Source organism: Pogona vitticeps, chromosome 3 (genome assembly GCF_051106095.1).
Source record: "Pogona vitticeps strain Pit_001003342236 chromosome 3, PviZW2.1, whole genome shotgun sequence".
Classification (NCBI taxonomy): domain Eukaryota; kingdom Metazoa; phylum Chordata; class Lepidosauria; order Squamata; family Agamidae; genus Pogona; species Pogona vitticeps.
The window spans coordinates 53706629-53731694 of record NC_135785.1 but is presented as its reverse complement, the minus strand read 5'-3'; the positions used below and the strand labels follow the sequence as shown (position 1 = coordinate 53731694).

The 25066-nt window shown below is 40.0% G+C and overlaps 1 protein-coding gene across 1 annotated transcript in view; it reads right to left on the bottom strand.

The window, feature by feature from the left end:
* Nucleotides 1–25066, bottom strand: part of FBXW4 (F-box and WD repeat domain containing 4) — a 98384-nt gene that overhangs the window by 4924 nt on the left and 68394 nt on the right. Inside the window, exons 7-8 of the mRNA XM_020790850.3 lie at nt 1115–1255; nt 807–948 (exon numbers count right to left, since the gene is read on the bottom strand). Of these exons, the coding sequence (XP_020646509.2) occupies nt 807–948; nt 1115–1255 (283 nt within the window). The remainder of the gene's footprint in view (nt 1–806; nt 949–1114; nt 1256–25066) is intronic.

The following is a 25066-nucleotide window of genomic DNA, read 5'->3' as shown; positions in this document are numbered from 1 at the left end:
CTGCAAAATAATATAATTTGTCTAAATAAGCAATTTATAATGTTCAGTAGTAAAAGCCTGTGACTGGATACCAGTCATACAGTATCCCACTGGACATCTGTCAGCTCCATAAATTTACCCCACTGTAATAGGGTAGCAGAACTGAACTAAGACAACAGATAGGGCACTGCTAGGTTCCTAATGAACAAGATTAACTTATTGTATCAGCAACAGCTTGACAAATCTCTGCTACACAGATCACTGGTGGTGAAACTGACCCTTCAGATGTTTTGGCTTACATTTCTCATTGGGCGAGCCCACACAGCCAACTGGCAAAAAAAAATGGTAGAAGTCAAAACATCTGGCATTTCCCATCCCTACATACCCAAAGCTTTCATATGAAGTTCTCATTGGACAATAACTCCTATTCATCTGGTCTCATGAAATTACAGGCAGAGATAATTCTCTATCATGGAAACACAACAATAAGGTACATCCAAAACCTTGTTTTGGCCCTGTAAGGATGGGAACCAGGTGGTACTTACATTTGTATTTCACCCTTCTGGAGCTGAAGTTACATATATTCATCCCTTCCCAAAAATATATCTTTTCAACAACCTAAATTATGTTAGGGTTTGTAACTGCAAGGTCTCCAGCCAAAATAGGAAGCCCTACCCACTTCTTTCCATATGACACAAGTAATCAGCAATAAGCAAGTCTCTCTCTCTCTCTCTCTCTCTCTCTCTCTCTCTCTCACACACACACACACACACACACACACACACACTCACTCACTCACTCACTCACTCACTCACTCACTCACTCACCTGCAAGCACCTGGTTTGCCGTTTATCCCAGAGACGGACCACACCATAGTAAGAAGAGCCACTGGCAACCATGTGATTTCCATCACTCCTAATGCAGTACAGAGCACTGTCATGTGGCTCTTCCCATTTCTTGACACATTCCCTTGAGGGTGGGGGAAAAGAAAGTAACAAGAAAGCTTTAAAAAACTGTTCATCAGGTACTGGTTCACTAATTCTTACAGCCAGTTCTGATTACCAAAACAAACCATCCATAAAGCTAGCAAGAGACATTTTCCAGCCAACTTAAATAAGCAAGCTCCAGGACTAACCTTGTGCTTGTCCTTAAGTCCCAGTATCGGATATAGGTATCATAACCACAAGACAGCAAGGTGAAAGGTGTTTCATAGAAAACATCCAGGACTCCAGCTCCTCGATGAAAATCTGTTCCAAGGCAAGTGACCAGCTGTCCACTGAAAAGGAGATCAAGCACAGACTTACATAATGATGTTTAATATTCACAATCACACAGTATCATATTAGGCTTCATTTTTAACATAAGAATAGATCAGTGAAAAACATGCTGGACTGAAAGTATAAAAGCTATTACTCAGATCTCTCTCTCTCTCTAGCATTAATAAGAATTCATGTGTTCTCTGTAAAGCAGATATAACTTATCCTTACATATAAATCACATACTAGGTACAGAAGCCACATGAACTATGAAGATTATAGTTGTTGTAACTTTAAAAATGAGAAGACGAGACAAATACATTGGTTGAAGTATAGTTCTCTCTTTGAGACAAAACACTATTTTCTAAGTACAGTGGACCCTCTACTTACGGAATTAATCCGTATTGGAACGGTGGCTGCAGGTCGAAAAGTCTGTAGGTCGAATCTCCATTGACCTACAATGCATTGAAAACCGATTAATCCGTAACTGGACGTTTTTGTTCCATCTTTATTCCATTTTGGCTTTTTTCTGGTCTGTAAGTCAATTATCTGGCTGCAAGTCGAATCTAAATTTTGCAGCCAGGGAAGTCTGTAACTCGAAAAGTCTGTAAGTCGAGCCGTCTGTAAGTCGAGGGTCCACTGTACTCTGCTGCTATGTTCAGCTACAATGTGCTAAACCATTGCCATAGAACAGTAGGCTATGTAAAAATACCCAAAATTAATTTGGACGACAGAGGTCTTAGCTAACAAGTAGCTCAGAAGGTTACAGCACTAATCACTGCATTTAGTACTGAAAACTGTGTACCTTTGCCTGCTTAGCTGTGAGCTCCATGCATTACAAATGATCACGTTCAAGAGAACTATTCAGACCTTCCTTGCACTGCAAGAGATCCTATAGTTCCTTATCTTTCAAGCCAGCTTCCTTAGCTATTAGGACGGAGAGGGAAAATGGTATACCTACATCTTGAAAGGAGTCTTAGAGGTATATTTAAGCTGCATCTCTTGCCCCACATAACCAAGACTGAAAGAGAAACTGAATTCCTTCCCATTGTTTGAACCAGACTACACAGTAGTTAACTCTAGAACGGGGTGGACAATCTCCAGATATTCTTAGACACTCAGCTCCTCTCTCAATTGACTACACTGGCTCAGAGGGACAGAAGTTGCAGTACATCAACATCTGCATGGCTCCAGAGTGACAATCTAGCCTGCTTTTGCAGACACCCAATCACAATGGTTGTAGAAATTTCCAGACCCTTCCCCAAAACCCAGCCCACCTTACATTAACAGAAAAATACCACTAACTGCAGGAATGGGGAGAGCCATGGCTTCCAGAAAGATTATAAACATTTTCCCCTATGGAGCAGGAGTGTGCAACCTAAGGCACGTAGCTGCTACCTAAGGCTGGCAGGAGCCCACCCAATTCTCCCCAAAGCCCAGTCGATGAGTAGGAAGGATGGTCCCTGGCTTCCTCAACTGCTATTTATCCAACCAGTAGAACCAGGTGATCTCAGTGGGGACTCCAGTGGGATGGGAGTGTACTAAGATTGAGTGTGCATCCACAAACATACATGTATATGTGGCCTTCATATCCAAAAAGGCTGTGAACTCCTGCACAGAGGACACAAATAGGCATGGAATGAGAAAGAAACTTTATCAAAAGACAGTGGGCACGAAAAGCAAAAGAATCTAATGAATAAAAGACTGTGAATAAAGAGAATTAAGCAGTCCCCTTCCTTCATTACAACTACAAGGTTGTCTAGCCCAGAGCTCTCTGATTAATTAATACATGCTCCTAATTGAGGGTCAACATACCCCATCTGTCCTCCCTCCCCCCCAACTCCCTTACAAGAGAACGCCAGGCTGCCACAGTTCTCACTACCACTCAGACAACAGCAACCAATGAAGCCCATTCAGCCACTAAAGACCCACATGTTCCCAGCCCTTCTCCTCCTCCCTAACGGTCTAATCAGAACTGGACACAAAGCACTGAACGCCTGCTTTTCAGACTCTTGCACTGGCTCTCGCTTCATGGGACGACAATACGGCTTCCACTCCCTAAAGCAACTAGCACCTCCCCCCCTGCCTTCCAGTTATTTTGTTACTTTCTGCTCCTTGATCCCGTATCAGTCTTTCTGGGGCACCCGAGCCAGAGGCCTTAATTCCATCTGTAATCTGGGCTAAAGCCCCATGGGGGTGGGGAGGATAAAGACCACACAATAGGCAAAATAGAGTCTCGGGAGATGTTCAAACAAGTAAACACCGTTGTGTCAGAGGAACAAAATTGCTGAGAAAGCAGATTAGCACCAGCATCACTGGTGTCCCCCAGATCTGAAGGTGAGCCCTGCCCCACTGGCCAGAGCCAACACGCTTCCATGATCACAGCACCGGCGGCATGCTGGGGCCGGCCCATCTCCCCCAGTCACTCTCCAAAGAGCAGATTACGGAGAATAACAATTTCTTTGTGGCTGTGTAATTCCCTCCGTGACCGTGACTGTGGGCCACTCCATTGGGCCACAATGCCAGGGCCTTAGCAACCATTTAACAAGACCAGTCGGCCCTAGCAATACTCCCCCCAAGGCAAACTCCTCGGACAAGCATTAACATCAAGTGCGGGAATTAATCCTCATCCCTGCCCCCAAAACCTGAATCCAGGGGTGCTGTGTTATTGCACTTATATTGTGTTTCTCAAAGCAGGAATTGCTAGACAAGCTCTTAACACATTAACCCTTAGGAGGAAAGAGTGTGACAGTCTGCCTGCTTCATAAAACCCTGCGCAAGAAGGTGAAGACATTGATAGGATCAGAACAGAAGTGAGAGGGAGGACTCCCACACAGCTAGAGAAAGCAGGACTCCTTGCCAAGAACTAGGCCCTCCAATGGCTAGTAGTTACTGGAAGGGGCTTGGAATCAGTAGAAGCAATAAGTGCCATGCCTAGTAATGCAGGCCAGATATGCATACACTTGGTACTATCAGTATCAGCACTGATTGAGGGTTTCAATGTGGATCTTCAAAGATCCAGATTTTGTTTTCCAAAGATCATGCAATCATTATAATCTCCAGTTTAATCCATGAAATGCTGACTCTCACTGACCTGCTTGCAAAGATGCAAAGAACACTTTATTTATTTATTTATTTATTTATTTATTTATTTATTTATTTATTTATTTATTTATTTATTTATTTATTTATTTATTTATTTATTTATTTAATTTATTTAATTTATTTAATTTATTTAATTTATTTATACCCTGCCTATCTGGTCAAATGACCACTCTAGGTGGCTTCTCCAAAAGTAGGAACAACTGAAAAGTTGTTTCCTTAAGTATGAGCAAGGACATCCTGACAAGTCCTGAATTTTTTCTACCTGCTCAAATTGACCCAAGTGAATTAACTGCACTACAGCTGCAGAAAGAGCCCCATGACATCCTGATTAGCAAGGTAACTAAGTGTGGGCTGGATAGGTAGTGTCAGGTGGATACACAATTGGCTACAGAATCATACTCAGAGGATGATGATTAATGGGTCCTTCTCAGACTGGGAGGAGGTAACTAGTGGGGGTACCCCAAAGTTGAGTCTTGGGCTTGGTGCTCTTCAATATTTTTATTAATGACCTGGATGAGGGAGTTCAGGGAATGCTTGTCAAATGTGCACATGATAGAAATTGGACAGAATAGCTAATACCCTAGAAGACAGAAACAAAATTTAAAATGACCTTGATAGGATGGAGCACTGGACCGAAAGCAACAGAATGAAATTCAGCAGGGATTAAGTGCAAAGTCCTGCTCCTCGGAAAAAGAAACCAATCGCACAGTTACAAGATGGGGGATACCTGGCTCAGCAAAACTATGAGCGATAAGGATCTTGGAATTGTCATAGATCACAAGCTAAATATGAGCAAACAATGTCATGTGGCTACAAAAAAAGGCAAATGCTATTTTAGGCTGCATTAATAGAAGTATAGTTTCCAAATCCCGCGAGGTGCTAGTCCCCCTCTATTCAGCACTGGTTAGATCTCACCTTGAGTATTGTGTCCAGTTCTCAACACCACACTTCAAGAAGGATGCTAAGAAATTGGAATAAGTTCAGAGGAAGGTGACAAGGATGATCAGGGGGCTGGAAACCAAGCCCTGTGAGGAAAGGCTGAAAGAACTGGGCATGTTTAGCCTTGAGAAAAGAAGACTGAGGGGTGATAGAATGGCACTTTTCAAATATCTGAAAGGCTATCATATTTATTTATTTATTTATTTATTTATTTATTTATTTATTTATTTATTTATTTATTTATTTATTGATTTGATTTGATTTGATTTGATTTGATTTGATTTATATCCCGCCTATCTAGTCGGTTAGGACCACTCAGAGGAGGGGCGAGATCTGTTCTCGATCATCCCAGCATGCACGACACGCAGCAATGGGCTCAAGTTAAAGGAAGCCAGATTTCAGTTGAATATCAGGAAAAGCTTCTTAACTGTTAGAGCGATACAACAGTGGAACCAGCTACCTCAGGAGTTGGTGAGTGGTCCAACACTAGAGGCATTTAAGAAAAAAAAAATCACTTGGGAGACATGCTTTGATTCCTGAATTGAACAGGGGGTTGGACTTGATGGCCTTGTATGCCCCTTATAACTTCACTTTTCTATGATTCTATGACAGGAAACAGTTGTTTCAGAAATGTTTCCAGAATCATTACTGGGCTGCATCAGAGTTATCTTCTCTTAGGAATACAATCAGGAAACTTTCCCACTTGCATAAACTAAAACAAATACCTGTACAGGTAGTTGACAAATGTGAATAGCAGAGTAAACCTCATACAGTATGACCAATAAAAACAATTCTATAGTAGGGTGAAGCTGTAGCAAAATGTACAGGACAATGGTAGAGAGCCCATCATCCTCCAGATGTTGAATTACAATGTCCATCATCCTTGACTATCTGTTGTGTTGGCTGTGGATGATAGGACATAGAGCTCAGCAACAGCAAAAAGACTACAGCTTCATCCTGCTATAGAATTATCTTTATTGTTCATATTGTATGGGGTTTACTCTGCTATTCACATTTGTCAACTATTTGTTTACACCCACGCGCACACACACTCAAAAAAACACACATGGATTACAGAAAGAAAGATGTCTTAAAGCCAATGCACTTCAGTCAAGAAAAGACTCTATTCTATACATACGCTCAACTCAAACTTCTCAGCTAACTGGCCACTACAACTATCCATACGCTATACCACACATCACAAGGAAGGGAACAAAGAAAAGTAAAGCTGTAACAAAGAAGTATTCAACACTAACCAAAATAGGCTAAAGAGTGAAAGAGATCAAAAGGGTGTGTTTAAAGATGGTGGGTTACCTTGCAGATGGCCCCACACCTGACATTTTATTAAAATACTTCTTTCCCCTTTAATTTGCTCATGGCCCTAGTTTGTGAATCTCACAAAAACACAAAGTAGACCCTGCAAGCTTGAAGTTAGCCAACTGGAGATGTGGGGGAATTAACGGATCTCCATGGCAAGGAAGAGAGAGAGAGAGAGCACCCAGATGCTACAAATACTTACAAGTTCTAGACACCTTCTACAAGCTTCTTCATATAAACAAGCAATGGTATGGCATCTGTTTTAAGAATGCATGTAGACTTGCTGCTTCATGTAGCAATTGATTTGCATATAGATAGTACAGAAAGGTGTTGCTTTCATTCAATGTGTCGCCACAGAAGGTAGAAATGGTGGATGCATGGAGATTCCTCCAGCAAGCATATCAGTGTCCCAATATATATATATATAACCACTACATACAAAGAAGCCTCTGGCCTCTATATGAGATGAAAAGTTACAATTCTATAATCCCTCGCCTTGCACTGAAGACAAGCCATGCCTGACCTTTTAAATAATTATACCCCTTTCCCACCTGTGTAATGTAGGCTGAGTCCTGGTTTCAAATTCAGCAGGGATAACCGCTCTCATCTTTTGAAAAAACATTTTTTTTCAAAAAAATGAAAGAATCAAAGAACTTTGAAAATAATAAAATGAAGGATTAACAACAACACCATAATTGGCCAGCACCAGAAGGCACCTTTTCTTCAGACTTCTTACCCATTTGTCATACAAGATCTTAAGATACTGTAGAGCAAAAACAAACGCTGGGTATAGGAGCCAATAGAACTGGGTCTGATTTATTTAAAAAAATAAATTCATTCTGTTAAGGATCATAGAATCGTGAATTTGGAAGGGACCTATAAGGCCATAGAGTCCAACCCCCTGCTCAGAGCAGAAATACATACCAAAGGATATCTGCCAGGTGGTTCTCTAAATTTCTCTTGAATGCCTTCAGTGTTGGAGCACTCATCACCTCCCAAGGTAATTAGTTCCATTGCCGTACTGCTCTAACAATAAGGATTTTTTCCCTGATATTCAACTAAATTCTGGCTTCCTGTAACTTGAGCCCATTGTTGCATGTCCTGCACTCTGGGTTGACTGAGAAAAAATGAGGCCTAAACAGTGCCAAATAGAGTGGAATGAGTATCTCGTGAGATTTGGAAACTATACTTCTACTAATACTGTACAGCCTAAAATAGCATTTGCCTTTTTTGTAGCCACATCACACTGTTGGCTCATATTCGGCTTATGATTTATGACTCCAAAATCCTTCTCACCTATAGTATTGCTGAGCTAGGTATAACTGTAACTGTGTGTTTAGTTTCTTATTCCAAGTGCAGTGCTTTGCATTTATCCCTGCTGAATTTCATTCTGTTCTTTTCAGCCCAGTGCTCAAGCATATCTAGATCATTTTTTTTAAAAAAATGCTCTCTTCTAGAGTATTAGCTATTCTACCCAATTTTGTGTCAACTACAAATTTGATAAGCATTCCCTGCACCTCCTGATCCAGTTCATTAATAAAAATGTTGAAGAGCACTGGGCCTAGGACTGAGCCCTGGGGTATTCCACTTGTTACCTCCTCCCAGTCTGAGAAGGAGGCATTAATCATCACCCTCTAAGTACGATTCTGTAGCCAATCGTGTGTCCATAGTTCTTCTATTGAGTCCACACATAGTTAGCTTGCTAATCAAAATATCATGGGATACTTTGTCAAAAGCGTTGCTGAAGTCAAGATATACTATGTCTACAGCATTCCCTCTATTAGGGAGGTTACAGTACTCAATCAAAAAATGAAATCATATTAGCTGACAGAATTTGTTCTTGACAAATCCATATTGGCTTCTAGTTATTACTGCATTGTTTTCTAGATGCTTACATAGTGACCACGTTATAATCTGTTCCAGAATTTCCCCTGGAATTTATGTCAGGCTGACTGGTCTGTAGTTCCCAGAGTCCACCTTTTTTTGCTCTTTTTGAAAATGGGGACAATATTAGCCCTCATCTGATCATCTGGTACCTCACCCATGTCCCACGATTTCAAGAAAAAATGGACAGTGGTTTTGACAGTTCTCCAGCCAGTTCCTTCAACACTCCTGGATGTAGTTCACCTGGCCCTGGATATGTGAACTCGTTCAAGGTAATAAGTTATTCCCTAACTATTTGTTTGAGTAATCCATTCAAGGAAGAACCCTTACTCATAGGTATGCATGTGGCAGCAACTTTTCCCTGGTTCAAGTAATTCGTCCATTCCATCATCACCTCCCTTTCCCATCTAGCTGTCCTACCAACTCTATAGAGGATGAAGAGGTACCGCACAGTCCTATTTGGCTATTACCAAAACTCGCATAGCAAGGAGTTTAGGGTTCAATCTGCTACAAACTTTTCATTAAAAGGTTCTTTCTGTCCATAGCTCTACATAAGGACATTTGGACACCAACCAACAAGTTGAAAAAAGGCTCCTGTACCTCTCGCTACCACCCAAGGCCCTTTCAAGTGCACAGTCATCATCTTGTTAAACTGAAGACTGCCTGCTCAACAGTTTGGAGTGCTGAATACACATAGTGATCTGAGAAGAAAGATTTTGCCAGCTGTTTCACTCCACCAAAGGAAGAAATCCAGAGTTCAAGGGTGGCATCCAACCTTGGTTCAAAAACCTATGAGGGGGAGTGCACCACCTTTACAGCTAGTCCCTTCCACTGTTAAATAGCTCTTACTGTTAAGACGTTATTCCTAACTTTTAGACAAAATCTTCTTTCTTATAATTTGAATCTGTTATATCAGGTCCTACTCTCTGAAAAAAAGTTTACTTTATCTTCCACATGACAGCACTTCAAATATTTGAAGATGGGTATTTGACCACTTGTCAGTCATAGGCAACTCTGCACAAATAAAAGTAATTGATGATTACTAGCTCATCTTTTGCTTATAACCAGCATGCAAATTATATGGGATCATCTCACCTTAAAATATGGATAGCTATAAACAATTATGAAAATATGAGTTCGAACAGTCAATTTGCCTTTTTCCCCTTCTCTTCCCAGAAAGCAACAATGTAAAAGTATTTTTCTTTTGACATACCATGCTCACAGAAATCTTTTTTTATTTGTGTCTTAAATACAGTGGTGCCTTGACTTATGAACATCCTGACATACAACCATTTCGAGTTACGACCAGCTCCGGCTGCAAAATTTTGCTTCGACTTGCAGCTGGAGCTTCCAGTTACGAACAGAAAAGGGCAGGGAAAAAAGGCGGGGAATTCAAATTGCTAACCGTGGTAGGGGAAGAGGCTGCTTCTTTGTAGCTCTTTTGACCCAATGGTTAGAGTGAGTGCGATCGGAGGAGGTTTCGGACTACCTGGTAAGGTAAGGTGCTGCTTTCTACTTTTTAAAAACTGTTCTGGGTGGGTTTTGCAGAGTGGTTCTGGGCTGGGTGGTGGGATTATGTTTTTATGCTGTGATGGGTCTTGCAGGGTTTGTTTTTTTGGTTGTTGTTTTTTCCAATTTCCAATGGATCTTGTGGGGTTTGTTTGCTTTTTGGTGTTTTTTCCCCCCATTTCCGATGGGTCTTGCAGTGTTTGTTTTCTTTTCTTCCACCACCCCCCTCGGCCACAACGGATTAATCGTATTTCCGATGGGTCTTGCAGTGTTTGTTTGGGTTTTTTGTGATTTTTTTCCCTTTGGCTGGAATGTATTAATTGCATTTCAGTGCATTCCTATGGGAAATGGTGCTTCGACTTACTACCAGAGTTCCGGAACCAATTAAGTTTGTAAGTCAAGGCACCTCTGTATCTTGTAAGTGGCCTTGTGTTCCTTCACTGAAAGATAAAATGACTGGATGACTGGATGAATGAAAGCAGGCCAGATATGCATACACTTGGTACTATCAGTATCAGCACTGATTGAGGGTTTCAATGTGGATCTTCAAAGATCCAGATTTGGTTTTCCAAAGATCATGCAATCATTATAATCTCCAGTTTAATCCATGAAATGCTGACTCTCACTGACCTGCTTGCAAAGATGCAAAGAACACTTTATTGATTGATTGATTGATTGATTGATTGATTGATTTAATTTATTTAATTTATTTATACCCTGCCTATCTGGTCAAATGACCACTCTAGGTGGCTTCTCCAAAAGTAGGAACAACTGAAAAGTTGTTTCCTTAAGTATGAGCAAGGACATCCTGACAAGTCCTGGATTTTTTCTACCTGCTCAAATTGACCCAAGTGAATTAACTGCACTACACCTTCAAGCTTCCCTGTAATTCTCCCTCAGCCAGGTTTCACAAGAAGAAGATGCTTCACTGTCCTAAGCTGTTTCTACATGAAAATGAAACATGCCTCTATTTACATGGATACATGTTAAAGCAAAGTCATTCATAATATTATATGTGTATATCATCCACTTGCAATCATCCACAATGACGGGGGGGGGGGAATTAGCACAGACCTAACCTAATCACTGAAATCCATCCTTATTGATGAACACTGCCTTCCCAATTAGGGAAGCAAAAGTAAATGTGTACAGTAGTTTTAATTTTAACAAAAACTAAATTCACAAGGTTCCTTCCCCAAGACAGTTTTTTGAACACAAAGATAATGATGCTTAACATTGAAATGGGACTACAATTCATAAGGTATCAATAAAAACCATGCAAAACCGCATCTATAGTGACCAGGGCATCCAAAGTTTCGTTCAAAGCTATGTCTCTAGCTTGATACACACCAGTGTGTAAAGCGGAGTGATCATTTGTTCATAATGCTGTAATAAATATAACAGGAATAAAGTGTGTACCAGGCAAGAAGCAAATGCAAATATATAAGCAGTCTGTTCATTTGATGAATTCACAGCTACGGGTTTATCAATAAAGAACCAGGAAGTATTATTGGGCCACATATGAATAAACTAGAATGAAAGTCACTCTGGGGTGCAACAATAACAAGTTTCGTCTGACAGATTTGTTTTCTTAGAAGCCCTGGACTGCCCCTTATTTAAAATGCTCCTTTGCCAGCTGGAGCCGGGTGGCAATGAGAGTGGTGGCAGCAATGGAAAAAGCTCTTGTTTTGTGTGTGACTCTGAATTAGCCCACACACACTTTGAAGGGCCCAATAAAGAGATACAATTTCTTTACCTTTCCTGGCCCTGGGACCCTGAAAGTTTTTGTTGTCTGGGTTGTCATAAGGTTAAGTTCAGAGGATAAACTGACATGCAGCTATGGGAAAAAGCCAGTTTCCTCAAATGAATCCACAACGGTGCAAAAGAGACCCCTCGGGGGCTTTTATTTGGGAAAACAAACAGAAATGGCACCAAGCCCTTCTGCTTTACGGGCCAATTTAACTATCAAACCAAATCTCTCTCTCTCCCAGAGGCAAAGAGGGGAGAGAGACACGACAATATGACAATGGCACATAACATTCGGGGGAGAAAGGACAAAGCAAGCTGTCTGTCTCCTTGTCTTTCTTGTTCGGGGTTCTTTTTCTTAGCACACGTGTGTTCTTGTAAAAACGATTAGATTGCAATTTGTATAACATGGTGACCCCCAAATTCAGACGTTTAACCCCCTTTCTCTGCAAAGAATGTGAAGAATGTCTTGAAGGTGGGAGACATTCTCTCAAATTGGGGGGGGGGAGCAGCAAGGAGAACCGGCAGGGAGTTGTGTGGGAATAAGCCACTGTATAGCTTCTTTTTGAACAGACAGCACTTTGGAGGTCTCCTTCAGCCATCAGACAAAAAAAGAGAAGAAGAAGAAAGAGTGGAGAAAAATGGAGATTCTTAATCAAAACAAAGCCATCTGTTTAAATGAGCTAGCCCAAACGAGAGGACGAGAGCACGCTGTGTGTGTCCCCATCTCAAATTTAGGTACTTTAATTCTTTATCGTGTCTTCTGATTCTTGCCACCTAGAGAAAAGTAAAACTGTCTCACAGCACATGAGCTTGAAACTGATCAGAGCAGAAGATATACTGGAGGATTTTGTTACTGAACATTGCAGAGATACCATGCAAACAGAGGGGAGAGAGTCTAAAAGAGGTCAAAAGTCATGAGTTCAAGAAAGAGGCAAAGATAAATGCTGTGCTTTACCTGTATCAGAAGAATTCCTAATGCTGTAAGAACAGTTAAGGACACAAGAAGCTCAGGTCCACCCAGAACACATGAAAGCTCTGGTCTTAACCACATTTACTTGGAAATATGTTCTATTGAAATCAGTACAATCTGCATCTCAATGAAGGTGCTTGGGACTGAGGTATAAATTGCACTTAAATTGCACAGCATGAAAGTTGCACAATGTGTGCAATCTGCACACTCATCCACATGCAGTATACAATCTGGAATGCTTTGAGCACTAAACATGATTAGCTGAAAATTGCAATTTGTACAGTTCTGGTCTATATGGAAGGGGGTAACGCTTTTTGTAACTATGGCTTTAGGTACAGTTTCAGTAATTGGTCCAAAAACACTTTTAATTCTCTTTTTCCTTCTGCTGACTCCTATTCCCTGTCTCCTCTTCAGAATTAATCCTTCATCCTTCTAACTTCCTCTGTGGCCACACACTACTAGATAGTTTCAAAAACAGTGGTAATATAAATTCTGTTTTCAGATTAAATGTTTTAAAAAGTGATATGAAATGTACGGATTATGAAATTACCAAGACCAAGAAAACATAAAACACATAAAACTGAAATATTTCAGTCATGTAAGTAAATACAAAATCAAAGATTCATAGAGCTGATCATTTGGAGAAAAATAAGTGGTGGAAGTATAGGAAGAAGAACCTCCTGGTTGAAGAACTGTGAAAACTGTTTTGGATGCAACACAAGATCACTACAGTATTTAGAGATGCTGCAGCTACAGTAAAGTATAGCCAGCATGATGTCCAGCTTTCATTAGGAGAAGAGGAGGAGGAGATAACCATACGGTAAGAAGATAATAAAGAAGCAGTTAACAAAGGGAACAAGAAAAGTTTGGCAAACAGTTCATCACTATACAACAGTATAAAATGTATTCAAATTATGAGAGTCTGACAACACAACAAATGCCTGCACACTGTTCCCTCACAAACACAAAACAAAGACAACAAAACTGATGATTCACCTACCTCTAGAAAGCATATCCAACATTAACGTTAGACTAATCTCTCCAAATATAACCAGAGAAAGGGAAGTGACTAGATACAGGATATGAATACAAATATCAGCACCACAGGTACCTGGGGAAAATGGATCCTCCCCCCAGAACCAGCTGGTCCACTTACTGCTTCCCGCACAACGTGCACAGCCATCAAGGTTTGTGTCACACCATTTGTGGAAGTAGCCCAGCCGGTGCTTCCCTGCCTCCCAACACAGGGACACAAGAATATCTCATCTCTAACAGTGACCGTTGTGGACCACTTGATGTACCATTATTAGGAAAAATAGATATATTCTTTGTGAATGATGTTATGTCACCTATCTACTGAAGAAGAAGAGTGAGGTACATAAGATGCTCAAGAGGTATACTGAATTTGCATGCTTGCAGATGCAGAACTGCCCTGCAATCATGGCTGAAATGTATCTCAAGAATAGGTTGCCAACCAAGGGCATCTTAAGGACCCTATTTCTGTTATGGTACAGCAGCTTGCCAAATATGCAGCACATTAGAATTTTTGGAAGCATAGTCTATGCCATATACCAAAGGAAGAAGAGATTCTAGAACAGCAGACTATTTTGATTGCCTCTGCAAGCAAGCTGATTTAAATAAATGAACTTGAGAACAGATCAAGTCAGCACGAGACAAGTGGTCCACTTAAATGAACAAAGCAAAAGAGGGACTGTGTTAGATAACTTAGAGGTGCAAAGACAATACATTGAGTTCCCCTTAGACACAGCAAAGCCAAGGCCTTCACAAGCTGAGAAGGAACAAGATGATACAGAAGAATAAAGTGGTACACCATAAAAAGGGGGAAAAGATGGAGATGTTGAGGCTATTGGGCTGGAAGGAGCATCAATGCCACACCAAATTACAGATCCAGTCCCCAGACATTCATCACAATCCAGCAAAATGTTATAATCTGGATAGCTGTCCTACCTCACAAGATCAACACTAATGAATGAGTCAGCAACCTTCAAGGAGATACAGTGGTGCCGTGACTTACGAACACCCTGACCTACAAACAATTTGACTTACGAACAGCTCCGGACGCTAAATATTGCTTTGAGTTACGAATGGAGCTTTGACTTATGAATGAAAAAAAATTGCAGTGGAGGCGGGGAAAGCTCAAAATTTGAACGTTCAGTTAACCGTTGGCCAGCGAAGAGGCTGCTTGTATGCTACCTCGCTCATTCCAGCAGTTAGAGAGTGTGGAGAGAGACTTCGGACTGCCTTGTACTGCCTGGTACTGTACTGCCTGGTACAGTACTGTACTGTATGGACTTTATTTTTTGCTCTCTTTTTTTTGGATTTTTGACTTTATTTTTTAAAACAGAGAGACTGCCTGTTCTGGGTGAGTACACTGCATTTACTACAGGTTTTTTTGCATCTTGGGGGAAAAAATTTGCAAAGGTTTTTGCTAGCTGCTGGGGTCTAAAATGGAGTGTATTGTAGTCATTTGCCTTTAAAATCGGAAATGCTTTTCCAAACATTTTTGCTAGTTGCTGGGGTCTAAAATGCAAGTCTCTCCCCCCCCCCCCATTGTCTTCTCTCTTTCTCTCTATGCTCTCTTTTTGTGACGAGGAGTTCTGTGCTGGAATAATGCTTGCTGACTGTTGATGCAAGCAGGCTGTAAAATGCAGTTTAGACTCAAGTCTCTCTCTCCACCCCCCAATCATCTTCTCTCTTTGCTCTCTTTTTGTGACGAGGAGTTCTGTGCTAGAATAATGCTTGCTGATTGTTGATGCAAGCAGGCTGTAAAATGCAGTTTAGACTCAAGTCTCCCCCTCCCCCATGAGGAGTTCTGTGCTGGAATAATGGTTGCTGATTGTTGGTGCAAGCAGGCTTTAAAATGGTGTGTAGACTCAAGTCTCTCCCAACTCCCAGCTCTCTTTTTGTGATGAGGAGTTCTGTGCTGGAAGAATGCTTGCTGATTGTTAGTGCAATCCTTTTTTAAACCTTTTTTAAACCTAAAAGGTGCTTGTTTTGTTTTTAAAGGTGTTCTGTTTAAAAGGTGTTCTTCCTCTCTCCTTACCAGCCCTTTTTTTTTTATCCTAAAAGGCGCTTGGTTTGGTTTAAATGTGCTTGTTTTTAAAGGTGTTCTGTTTAGAAGGTGTTCCCTTCCCCCCTCCCTCCTTTCCTGCCCTTTTTCTGACCGAAGTTCATCTTAGGTCAAAAGAAAAAAAAAGAAAAGAAAAAAATTCTCCCCCTAGTGGTAGAGTACAGATTAACCAGCTTTGCATTAGTTCCTATGGGAATTATTGCTTTGATATACGAACCATGCCTTGACATAAGGACAAAAAAACAGCCGGAACGGATAAATCAGTTTTCAATTCATTCCTATAGGAAATGGTGCTTTGACTTACGAATATTTTGACTTATGGCCACCGTTCCAATACGGATTAAGTTTGTAAGTCAAGGCACCACTGTATAACAGATACCACTAGTTGAAACTGCCAGATGGAAAGGAGTTACAGAGAAAGAGACAAAAGCAGTACAAAATAATGAAATGTGGACCCTTATCAGGCTATCATCAGGCAAGAAAGCCTTCACACACAAGTCAGTCTTTGAGGTGAAGCAGGGTGAAGATGAGGAAGTCGACACTACAATACTAATGATCTAACGGTTTCTGCAGAAGCACAGAGAAGCCTTCAATGAAATCTTCACCTCTGTCAGCAACCCAAACAGGTTGCTTGATTCCCCCATGGGTCCTACAGAGATACATAAACTCACTGGGAAAAACTAAGAAGCCTACTGTTGGTTACAGTTGGCATTTAGCCCTATTAAGGGTTAATCCCAGAATGAAATCAAAAAATCACAGATAATCATATCACTGTTCATCTGAATATCAATATATAAGTGTTTTCATTGTTGCAACAATCCCAGGCAATTTAGATTCTCCATATAGCCAGCTTTATTTATTTATGTAGATTCTAGATTAAAAAATCCAAAAGTTACTGAAAACTTGTAACTTTCTGAGAAGTAATGGGTATGTTGCTTAAAAATCATCCTTACAACTATGAACAAAGCTGTAGGCATGAATGAGAACTGAACTTAAATTATACTTGAATTGTTAAAATACAGGAGCTAAATACAGCCAAAACCATGGGAGGATAAATACTGTAAAATAAAATATCAAAAAGAATATTTTAGATTACATTCTTAAAATACAAATGCCTTTAGTCTATAAAGGCAGCTTTAAAGAGCAAAAGAGAATGGATCTCTCAAAATATTGAAGTTCTTGAAATTAAAAATCTATGAAACCAAAACACATTAATCAGCCTTTTGGCATACTTAGACACAGAGAAAAAAAATTAAATAAAGCTCTCATCCAACCTGACTGTTAAAGTCTGTGTAAAAAAAAAATCCATTGTTGATTTTCTGGTATTGTTGCTTCTCTGCCCCATTATATCAGCACTGTTGATATTCAGCTTGTGCAGCATAACACGAAGCCATCTTGTTATGAATGAATACCCTGACACATGTTTTTGTGTGTCCTACATCTTCATATTTATAACTCTTACCAATTGTTAATTTCCTCTTATCTCTGTTTCACTAATTTAGGATTTTCAATTATAGGAATTTCAATGTATTCTAGCCCAATACAAATCTCCATTCATTTTGTTCCTATTCAGTTTCCATAAAATGGCAATCATTCATTCACATAAGGTCTTTATTTTGACTATCCCTAAACTTTACAAAACTGCAACCTTTTTTTGCCTCTATCAAAAACACTAAGTTTTAAAACCTATATATTGAGGATTTTTCATTTCTCAAATGATGGTGCTCAATTTCAATGAAAGATATATAAACATTTAGTTGGCAGAAAACTGTTTACAAATTTTGCAACCTTGATCCGCCCCATAGCCAATTGTTTTGGTACACTTTAGATTAGATTAGGCATCCTTCAGTCTCGAGAGACTATGGTAATGTGCTCTGTATGGAGGACTTGGAACAGCGTCTAGTGTGACTGAGAAGGCCAATTCAAGAGTGACAATCCTTTCCACAAATACCATCTGCATCCTGTCCAGCTCCCTGATTTTGCTGGTTCCGGGACTGCCTCTTTGCCTCGGCCTGCTGGACAAGTGTCTCTTCAAAATGGGAGAGGCCATGATGCACCGCCTGATTTAGTAAACTTTAAAGTGCTATGAAATGACTCCTAATAGCAGTTCCAAGCTATAGTATTAACTACACTTTTAAGGTTTTTTCCCCCTGTACAATCCTTTTAAATTCCTATGAAATACAAAATTTCAAATACTGACAGTTCTACTACTGCAGAAATGACAGCAAGTATCCTGACCAAGCTATTAGTGAAGGACTACAGTGCTCTGCAAGACAACATGGGACTTCAGGCTTTCTGAATGCATGTTTGAGGAAGGATGTTAGAAAATACAACCTTGCATGTTTCTCATTTCACTGAGTGTCAGTGGAGACCATGCTCTGTATAATAATATAATAAACATGTGCCATCAAGTCAGTTCTGACCGATGGTGACCATTTTGAGAGTTCTCTAGGTAGAGAAATTCAGAAGTGGTTTACCACTGCCTTCTTTTGGAGGCAACCTGGGACTGGACAGCTTGCCCAAGGCCACACAGGGATTTGAACTCCCAGCTTCTGGCTGTGCAACCAATTCACTGAGCTATCTAGCCAGCTCTGGACCTGCTGTTAACTGAGAGGACTTTCCCTTGCCTCAAGAGCTTTTGAGAACATTCTTTACTTTCTGTGGCTTTCATTTCTAGTCACCTTTCTTTATTCCTTTATCTTCTATCCTCTAAAGAAGACAGGCATGGAGATCTGGATGCAGTTCTACACTATATGTAACTACACATAAAAGAGCAAAACAATGAACTGTAAGCAAAAATAAATTCATTTCATCCAGCCTGATAATTTTTCCTTTTTCCAGGTATGGTGGTGAGACTGGGCAAATTTCTCCATACCTTTTTCTCTGCACTAAAAAGAAAATATTTATTTTAAATATATATTTATGCTCACCCTTTCTCCTCAAAAAGATCCAAGGTAGCTCAGATTATTAAAAACTTTTTTAAAGCAGCCTCCAATTCTTAAAGTAAAGGTTCCCCTTGACATTTAGTCTAGTCGTGTCCAAATCTAGGGCATGGTGCTCATTCCGTTTTCAAGCCACAGAGCTAGCATTTTGTCCGAAGACAGTTTCCATGGTCACGTGGCCAGCGCAACTCGACACGGAACGCTGTTACCTTCCCACCGAGGTGGTCCCTATTTATCTACTCGCATTTTTACATGCTTTCAAACTGCTAGGTTGGCAGGAGCTGGGACAAGCAACAGGAGCGCACTCCGTCACATGGATTCGATCTTATGTCTGCTGGTCTTCTGACCTTGCAGCATAGAGGTTTCTGCGGTTTAACTTGTAGCACCACCATGTTCCTTCCCAATTCTTAGGCAGCCAGTTACTGAGAAAAAGCCTGTCTGAAGAGGTGGGAAAAAAGAGGAGTAGTAGTAATCTCAGGTTTGTTTGTTTTTAAATGGGTATTGTATCTGAAGAAGGCTAAACAGAGGCATTTTTAAAGGGAATCCTAAACTGATCAGAGCAGAAATCAAAAATAGAAAGAAGCAGCTGAAGACACAAGGTTCCCACCTAACGTTATGAGATCAAAAGGGTCACAACCACAAAACTAGTCTTGTTCACATAAAGAAATGTACCTTATTGTCTTATACAAGCGACACTGGAAGCTTGCCTAAGAACACCTTTGCATTTTACACCACACGGTGATAAACTACATGATCCATACAACATCTTTTCATGCTTTTGACATGACATAGAAAAGACAAACATGTGCATCTTTTGATACAGAGATCTGCAAAATTCCCAGATTTATGTGTAGCATGCAGATCTCTTACAGCAGAGATGTCTCTACTGTTACATATTTTCAAGAATTCTCCTTTGTGAAAGTGCATACAACATCCAACTGCAGTCACATATGCATTTAACATGTTAGCATTTTTGTCTTGTGTGTTGCTCATACTTAATTCATGTATGTGCACACATATACACAAAAACGTAAAGAGATTTTCTAACTACTTATGTGAACTAGATCAATTTCCTAAAGACAGCAAAAGGGACTTTCCCAAAATATCTATCTGGAGGAGAAAGAAATGATACCAAAGTGAAAAGGGAGAAAATACCAAGAAGATCAGAGGCAAAGGTCTGTGGCTTTCTCATCCTATGTTGATCTCTATCCCCATCTTCCTCCTTTGACAAAGAAAAAGAGCACACACAAACCCAAAAAAGAAGTCACAATCTTTATCCATCCACCCACCACTATTACCTAAAGGGGAAGAGACTTTTTCAAACAGCCCAAAACCACATGTGTTCAGTCACAATAGCTCAAAAGGCAGGGCAGGTAGCAGATCAGCCCACTTTGTACTGCTAACAAGGGGAACCTAATTACAGGAAGAGGTTAAAAGGGGGCAGATAAAAGGGATACAAAATTTCAACATCTGTTGCTATAAAGGAATAAGAAGTGGGGAAAGGCAAAGGTGTAGGTTTGGTGTCAGAAATGGCATGAAGCCAATTTCAAAGAGTTAAGATAGAGAACTAAAGAAGAAAAATTAGAGGGCTCTCTTTTTTTAAAAAAAGTGGTCAAAACACTTTTAAGATAAAGCTAGAAAGGAGGAAGAGAATGACTGTTTATCTAAATACAGCTAATTTACAATAATTTACCTAAAACCTTGGGTTCACAGAGTCTATCTTGAGTTATGGGGTCAAGGTGCATGTTAGAACATATGACATTCCTCCAAGGATCAGAAAAATGGTCTATCCAGTCCAGTGACCAGGAAAAGCCAGCTCTGCCATCACAGAATACTTGAAAGAAGACAAAACACAAAAACTCCATCATTAATATGTATATTCTTATTTTACTTTATTGTAACTTATACTTCTTGATATAACACTAGGTGTTATTATATCACACGCAACAAGATCCATGAACTCTATTCTCTTCCAGCCACATTTTTTATTATTGACACTCTTATTAGTTTGTTTTCTTCCAGAATACACTGAGTGTACCCAATAGTTGTTGTTCTCCTTTTCAGGATTTTTCTGTCTGTAACATAATTAGAACTTTCTTAATCTCGTGTAGACATGCTAAAGTTGCTGCAGTATCTGGGAATCTCATAGCAATGGACTGGCTGGATGTAAACAGATCTGATACAAATACAAACAGCTATCTAAACACATTTTCCAAAACTGGGTGGGTGGGGTGGATTCCCTGTTTTCTATTTCTTTTGAACAGACAAGAAACTGTCTGTATAATGGACTCTGATCAAGCAACAATAGCAAAGGTTTTCCTAAGAAGATAGTGGCAAAATATTGGCAGAGTAAAGCTTGAGCAAAGCTCCACATTTCTCTAAAGATGGTAAAGTGTACACGGAAGGAAATAGCAATTTTCAGAAAGAGCATCTGTTTCCCATCCCCCAGGAGTCCATGTAAGTTCACTTAAGATTCTTTGGTGTTTGGTGTTCAAACAGTGTAACACAGCTTTTCACACATCCAAAGTGATAGAAACAGAAGGTATGAGAAGCAAAGGTCATTCCACTATTAACCAAGTAAAGTCACAAAGTTTGCTGCAATTCCGCAGCATGCTTCAGTTCCTGGAACCAATGGATCAGAAGGAGGGGGACACTCAATGTCTGTCTGGGAAAATAGCACCTAAAGGACCACCATGATTCAAGTGAAAGGTAAATAGCAAAAGCAATCATGGAATTAGTGAGACATCAATCTATCTAACCAACTGTACATCCAACATTTGACCAAAGGAGGAAGAGAGAAAATATGGAGATGAGACAAGTATGTATGTGTGCATGCATACACGTACTGTATATTGACCTATTGATGCCTCAAATATGCCTTTCTTACAGTTCTTGGATTTCTCCAATATTCTGCATTTAGATCACACTGCACAACCTGCAAGCCTCTGCAGGGAAAGTAGAATAATGTATGTTCTGAATAGAGCAACTGATATGGTCAAAATTACTTTTGTATCAGGAATATAAAACTGCTAAAGCACAGAAGGTGGGTACAATAAACCGATCTCCACAAGGGAGATGCCCATGTTCCATGTAATAGTTATCATTTCTAAATCCCAACGTTAACATGCAAACAGGACTATGTATCTGGCATATGACAAAAAGTAAATAAGGAGAAATGTGTTAAAAGGTGACAGCGCATAAGAGCTAAGGGAGTAGAAGAAAAAAGGAAGAGAAGGTTTGGGAGCTGAAGGATAAGACGCGTGGGAAAGATCAGCTAAGTAAGAAAGAAGGGAGAACCAGAAAATACCTGGCACATGAGCCAGAAGAATGAAGTCTTGAAATAAAACATTGAAGAGTCTACTCCAGGACATACACAAAATACTTTGGTCTAAATGTTCCCCAGATATGGAAGTGGTCAGATAATATTCCCCTTTGATCCTGCAAATGCTTTAATTCTGGGAATTGCTAAGTTAGTTAGGACTTAGTTCCTGTCTCATCCACTGCATGATAAAACAACTGAAAGGCAAGGAGATAAAAGTTCAGTAACTGAGTTCAGTAACTGGGTTTAGAGCTGTATGGGGCAAATGCTTACTGCTATTCACAGGAGTGACATCTCTGGACAATATGAAGACTGAAAGGTGGTCTCATAAGAGAACACAAAATGTGCATTAACTCTTGAGTGAAGAAAGGAACACAGGAAGAATTTTGAAAAGTATAAACTGTATATGGTGTAGACAGGTGAGTGTATATGCACAGGCACACACACACACACACACACACTCTTCTTTCTAATCCTTTACTTCTGTAACTGCCCAATTATCTGCAATCCCTACTTCTCATTTGAAAGTGGCCCATCAAGTACGGACTTCCAGTTCACATGTTTCTGTAAGTCACCTGAACAGTGTAATGCCCACTCCTGCCCACGCATGGGAGGGACAGCCCAGTGGCACACTGCATTCCACTGTGACAAGTGAAAAGGGAGGAATCCGTGACACTCAGCAGCCACTGTAAGGTAGCATCTCATGGGTTGCATGGCTCCAGGCTTTAGCTTTGCCTGTCAGTCAGGCTTTTGCCTTATTGAAAGATCAAACTCCATCCTGCCTGTTCATTACCTTAATCCTATTTTATACATAGCTTTATCATCTTTGGAGGCTTCCTTGGGAAAGGCGGGAAAGGTGATACAGCCACACCCACTTGCTCCTGAGAGCTACTTCTATTTGAGGTAATCCAGGACAAGTTCACTGACAAGAAGGGGTGTGGCTGTAAGAGAGGTGAATCCAAACTGAGTTTCATTCAGCTTTTAGTCTAAAGGCAGGAACCACATTACATGTAATCTTCCAAACTCTGAGATTGTCAATTAGCTAACCATTTTGTCAAATCATTATAAAACCAATTTGTCAAGACATTATAAAAATCTCATATATGAACACTGCTATGCAGAAAGCTTTCTGTGGACATCCAAGTACTGCTGCAAAATTTCCTGGCAGAATACAGAAATTTTGTCAGTTATTAAAACTCAAAATATAGTTCACTATACAAAGAGATTCACGGTGTGGTGCAGTGGATAGAATGATGGGCTAGGACTCTGGAAGACAGGGTTTGAATCCCTAGCTGGCCACAGAAACTCATTGGGGGAGTGGAACTGATAAATTTCACTTACCTTGAAAATCCTATTAGAGTTGCTGTAAGCCAGTTCTGACTTGATGGCACAGAACACACACACATACAAATTGTAATATTACACAGACAGCACTAGACTCCAACCTACACATCCCAGTCCATTCACACTTTACAAAGAAATGTAACGCTAACAGAAGGAAAAAAGTCCCCCAAACATCTGAATTATTTATTAATTACAATTTAAACAGCCCAGTAACTAAACAATATAACAGATGAAACCCTGCTGGTTAGCATAGTTAGTCACAATTAGAATAGGCCTATTGAATCAATGGAACTTACAAAGAAATTGACTCACCAAATTCCCCATTGATTGAATGGTCTTTCTCTAGTTACAACTTACTATACTAATCAAGAGAATTTCAGCCAATACAGTATATTCAAAATATGTAGAGTTATAAGTAAAGATGAGAAGTTGGTGCATGTAGACTCTAGTACAGGGATGGTGAACCTTTGGCACTCCAGATGTTTTGGACGACGACTTCCAGTCCTTTATCCATCGCTATACAGGCCAGGGATTCTGGGAGTTGAAGTCCAAAACATCTGAAATGCCAAAGGTTTGCCACCCCTGCTCTAGTCTTATTTCAAGGGGAAAAAATCAGACCATTGGCTAATGAAATTATTCCAACAGCCTTGTACTTTGGCAGGAACAGAAAGTTAAGGATGGCAACCCTTTACATATCAGTAATTACAGAGAAGGAGACAAGTCAATAGTTGGGAAAGAGTGAGGAGAGAGAGAGATTATAGCTGTTCAAAAACAACTGAAGGTAAGCAAGTCTCCTTAGAAAAAGAAAGTTTTCACAAAATTATACACATTCTCAGGAAAATAAACACAGGTCAAAATCCTCTTTCATAGTTATGCCATCCTAACTAAATGGCATAACTTTAGGAAGTAAATTGCCTCAAGGTAAAAACAACAACAACACTGTAGATATTATCTGTTGTGCACTGAGTTGTGTGACTCAACACCAAACAGGGAATGCTTATGGTGATTTCTTCACTTGAGAGAATTAGCCTCCCAAATTTATGCTATTTGTGTTATGCTGGTGTAACTACACAAGAGGATTTTGACCTTTATACAATAACGAATCACGCCCTATATATGGAAAGGTTTTGTAAGATATAATAATCTCCTTGGAATTTCCTTTCTTATAAGTCTCACTGGATAACAGGCTTAATAAAGATGAACCATGTTTCTTTCAATTATCACTCCATTGGCCCTATTTCTTTGATGTCAGGATAATTTTGTACATTTATGTATGCACAAGGCATGTAACAGAAATAGTAATAACGGACCAGAGTTCAATCAATGTTGTTGCTCTAACTTTGTAGGCTTCTGTAATTCTACAAAACTCTCCCACAGAGAATTCCCAGGCACAGCCCTATAAAGTTCAAAACCGCTTGAGGCAAGAAGACTGACATGGATCTGAACATTATCAGTGTCTGAGTTCCTGTTTCAAGTCCTTCCACCATCTAAAGTAGGACAAGCAATAATCAAACACAAGGACTTTTAATCTGTGATCCTTACTTTTGGTATTTTTACCCCAAGGAAAGTCACCAGGCAGTCTTCATTCTCTTTTCAGTACCAGTTGAAAAACTTTTATTTGTCTAAGCCTTTTCAACAATCTAGTTTGGCCCCCAAATTATG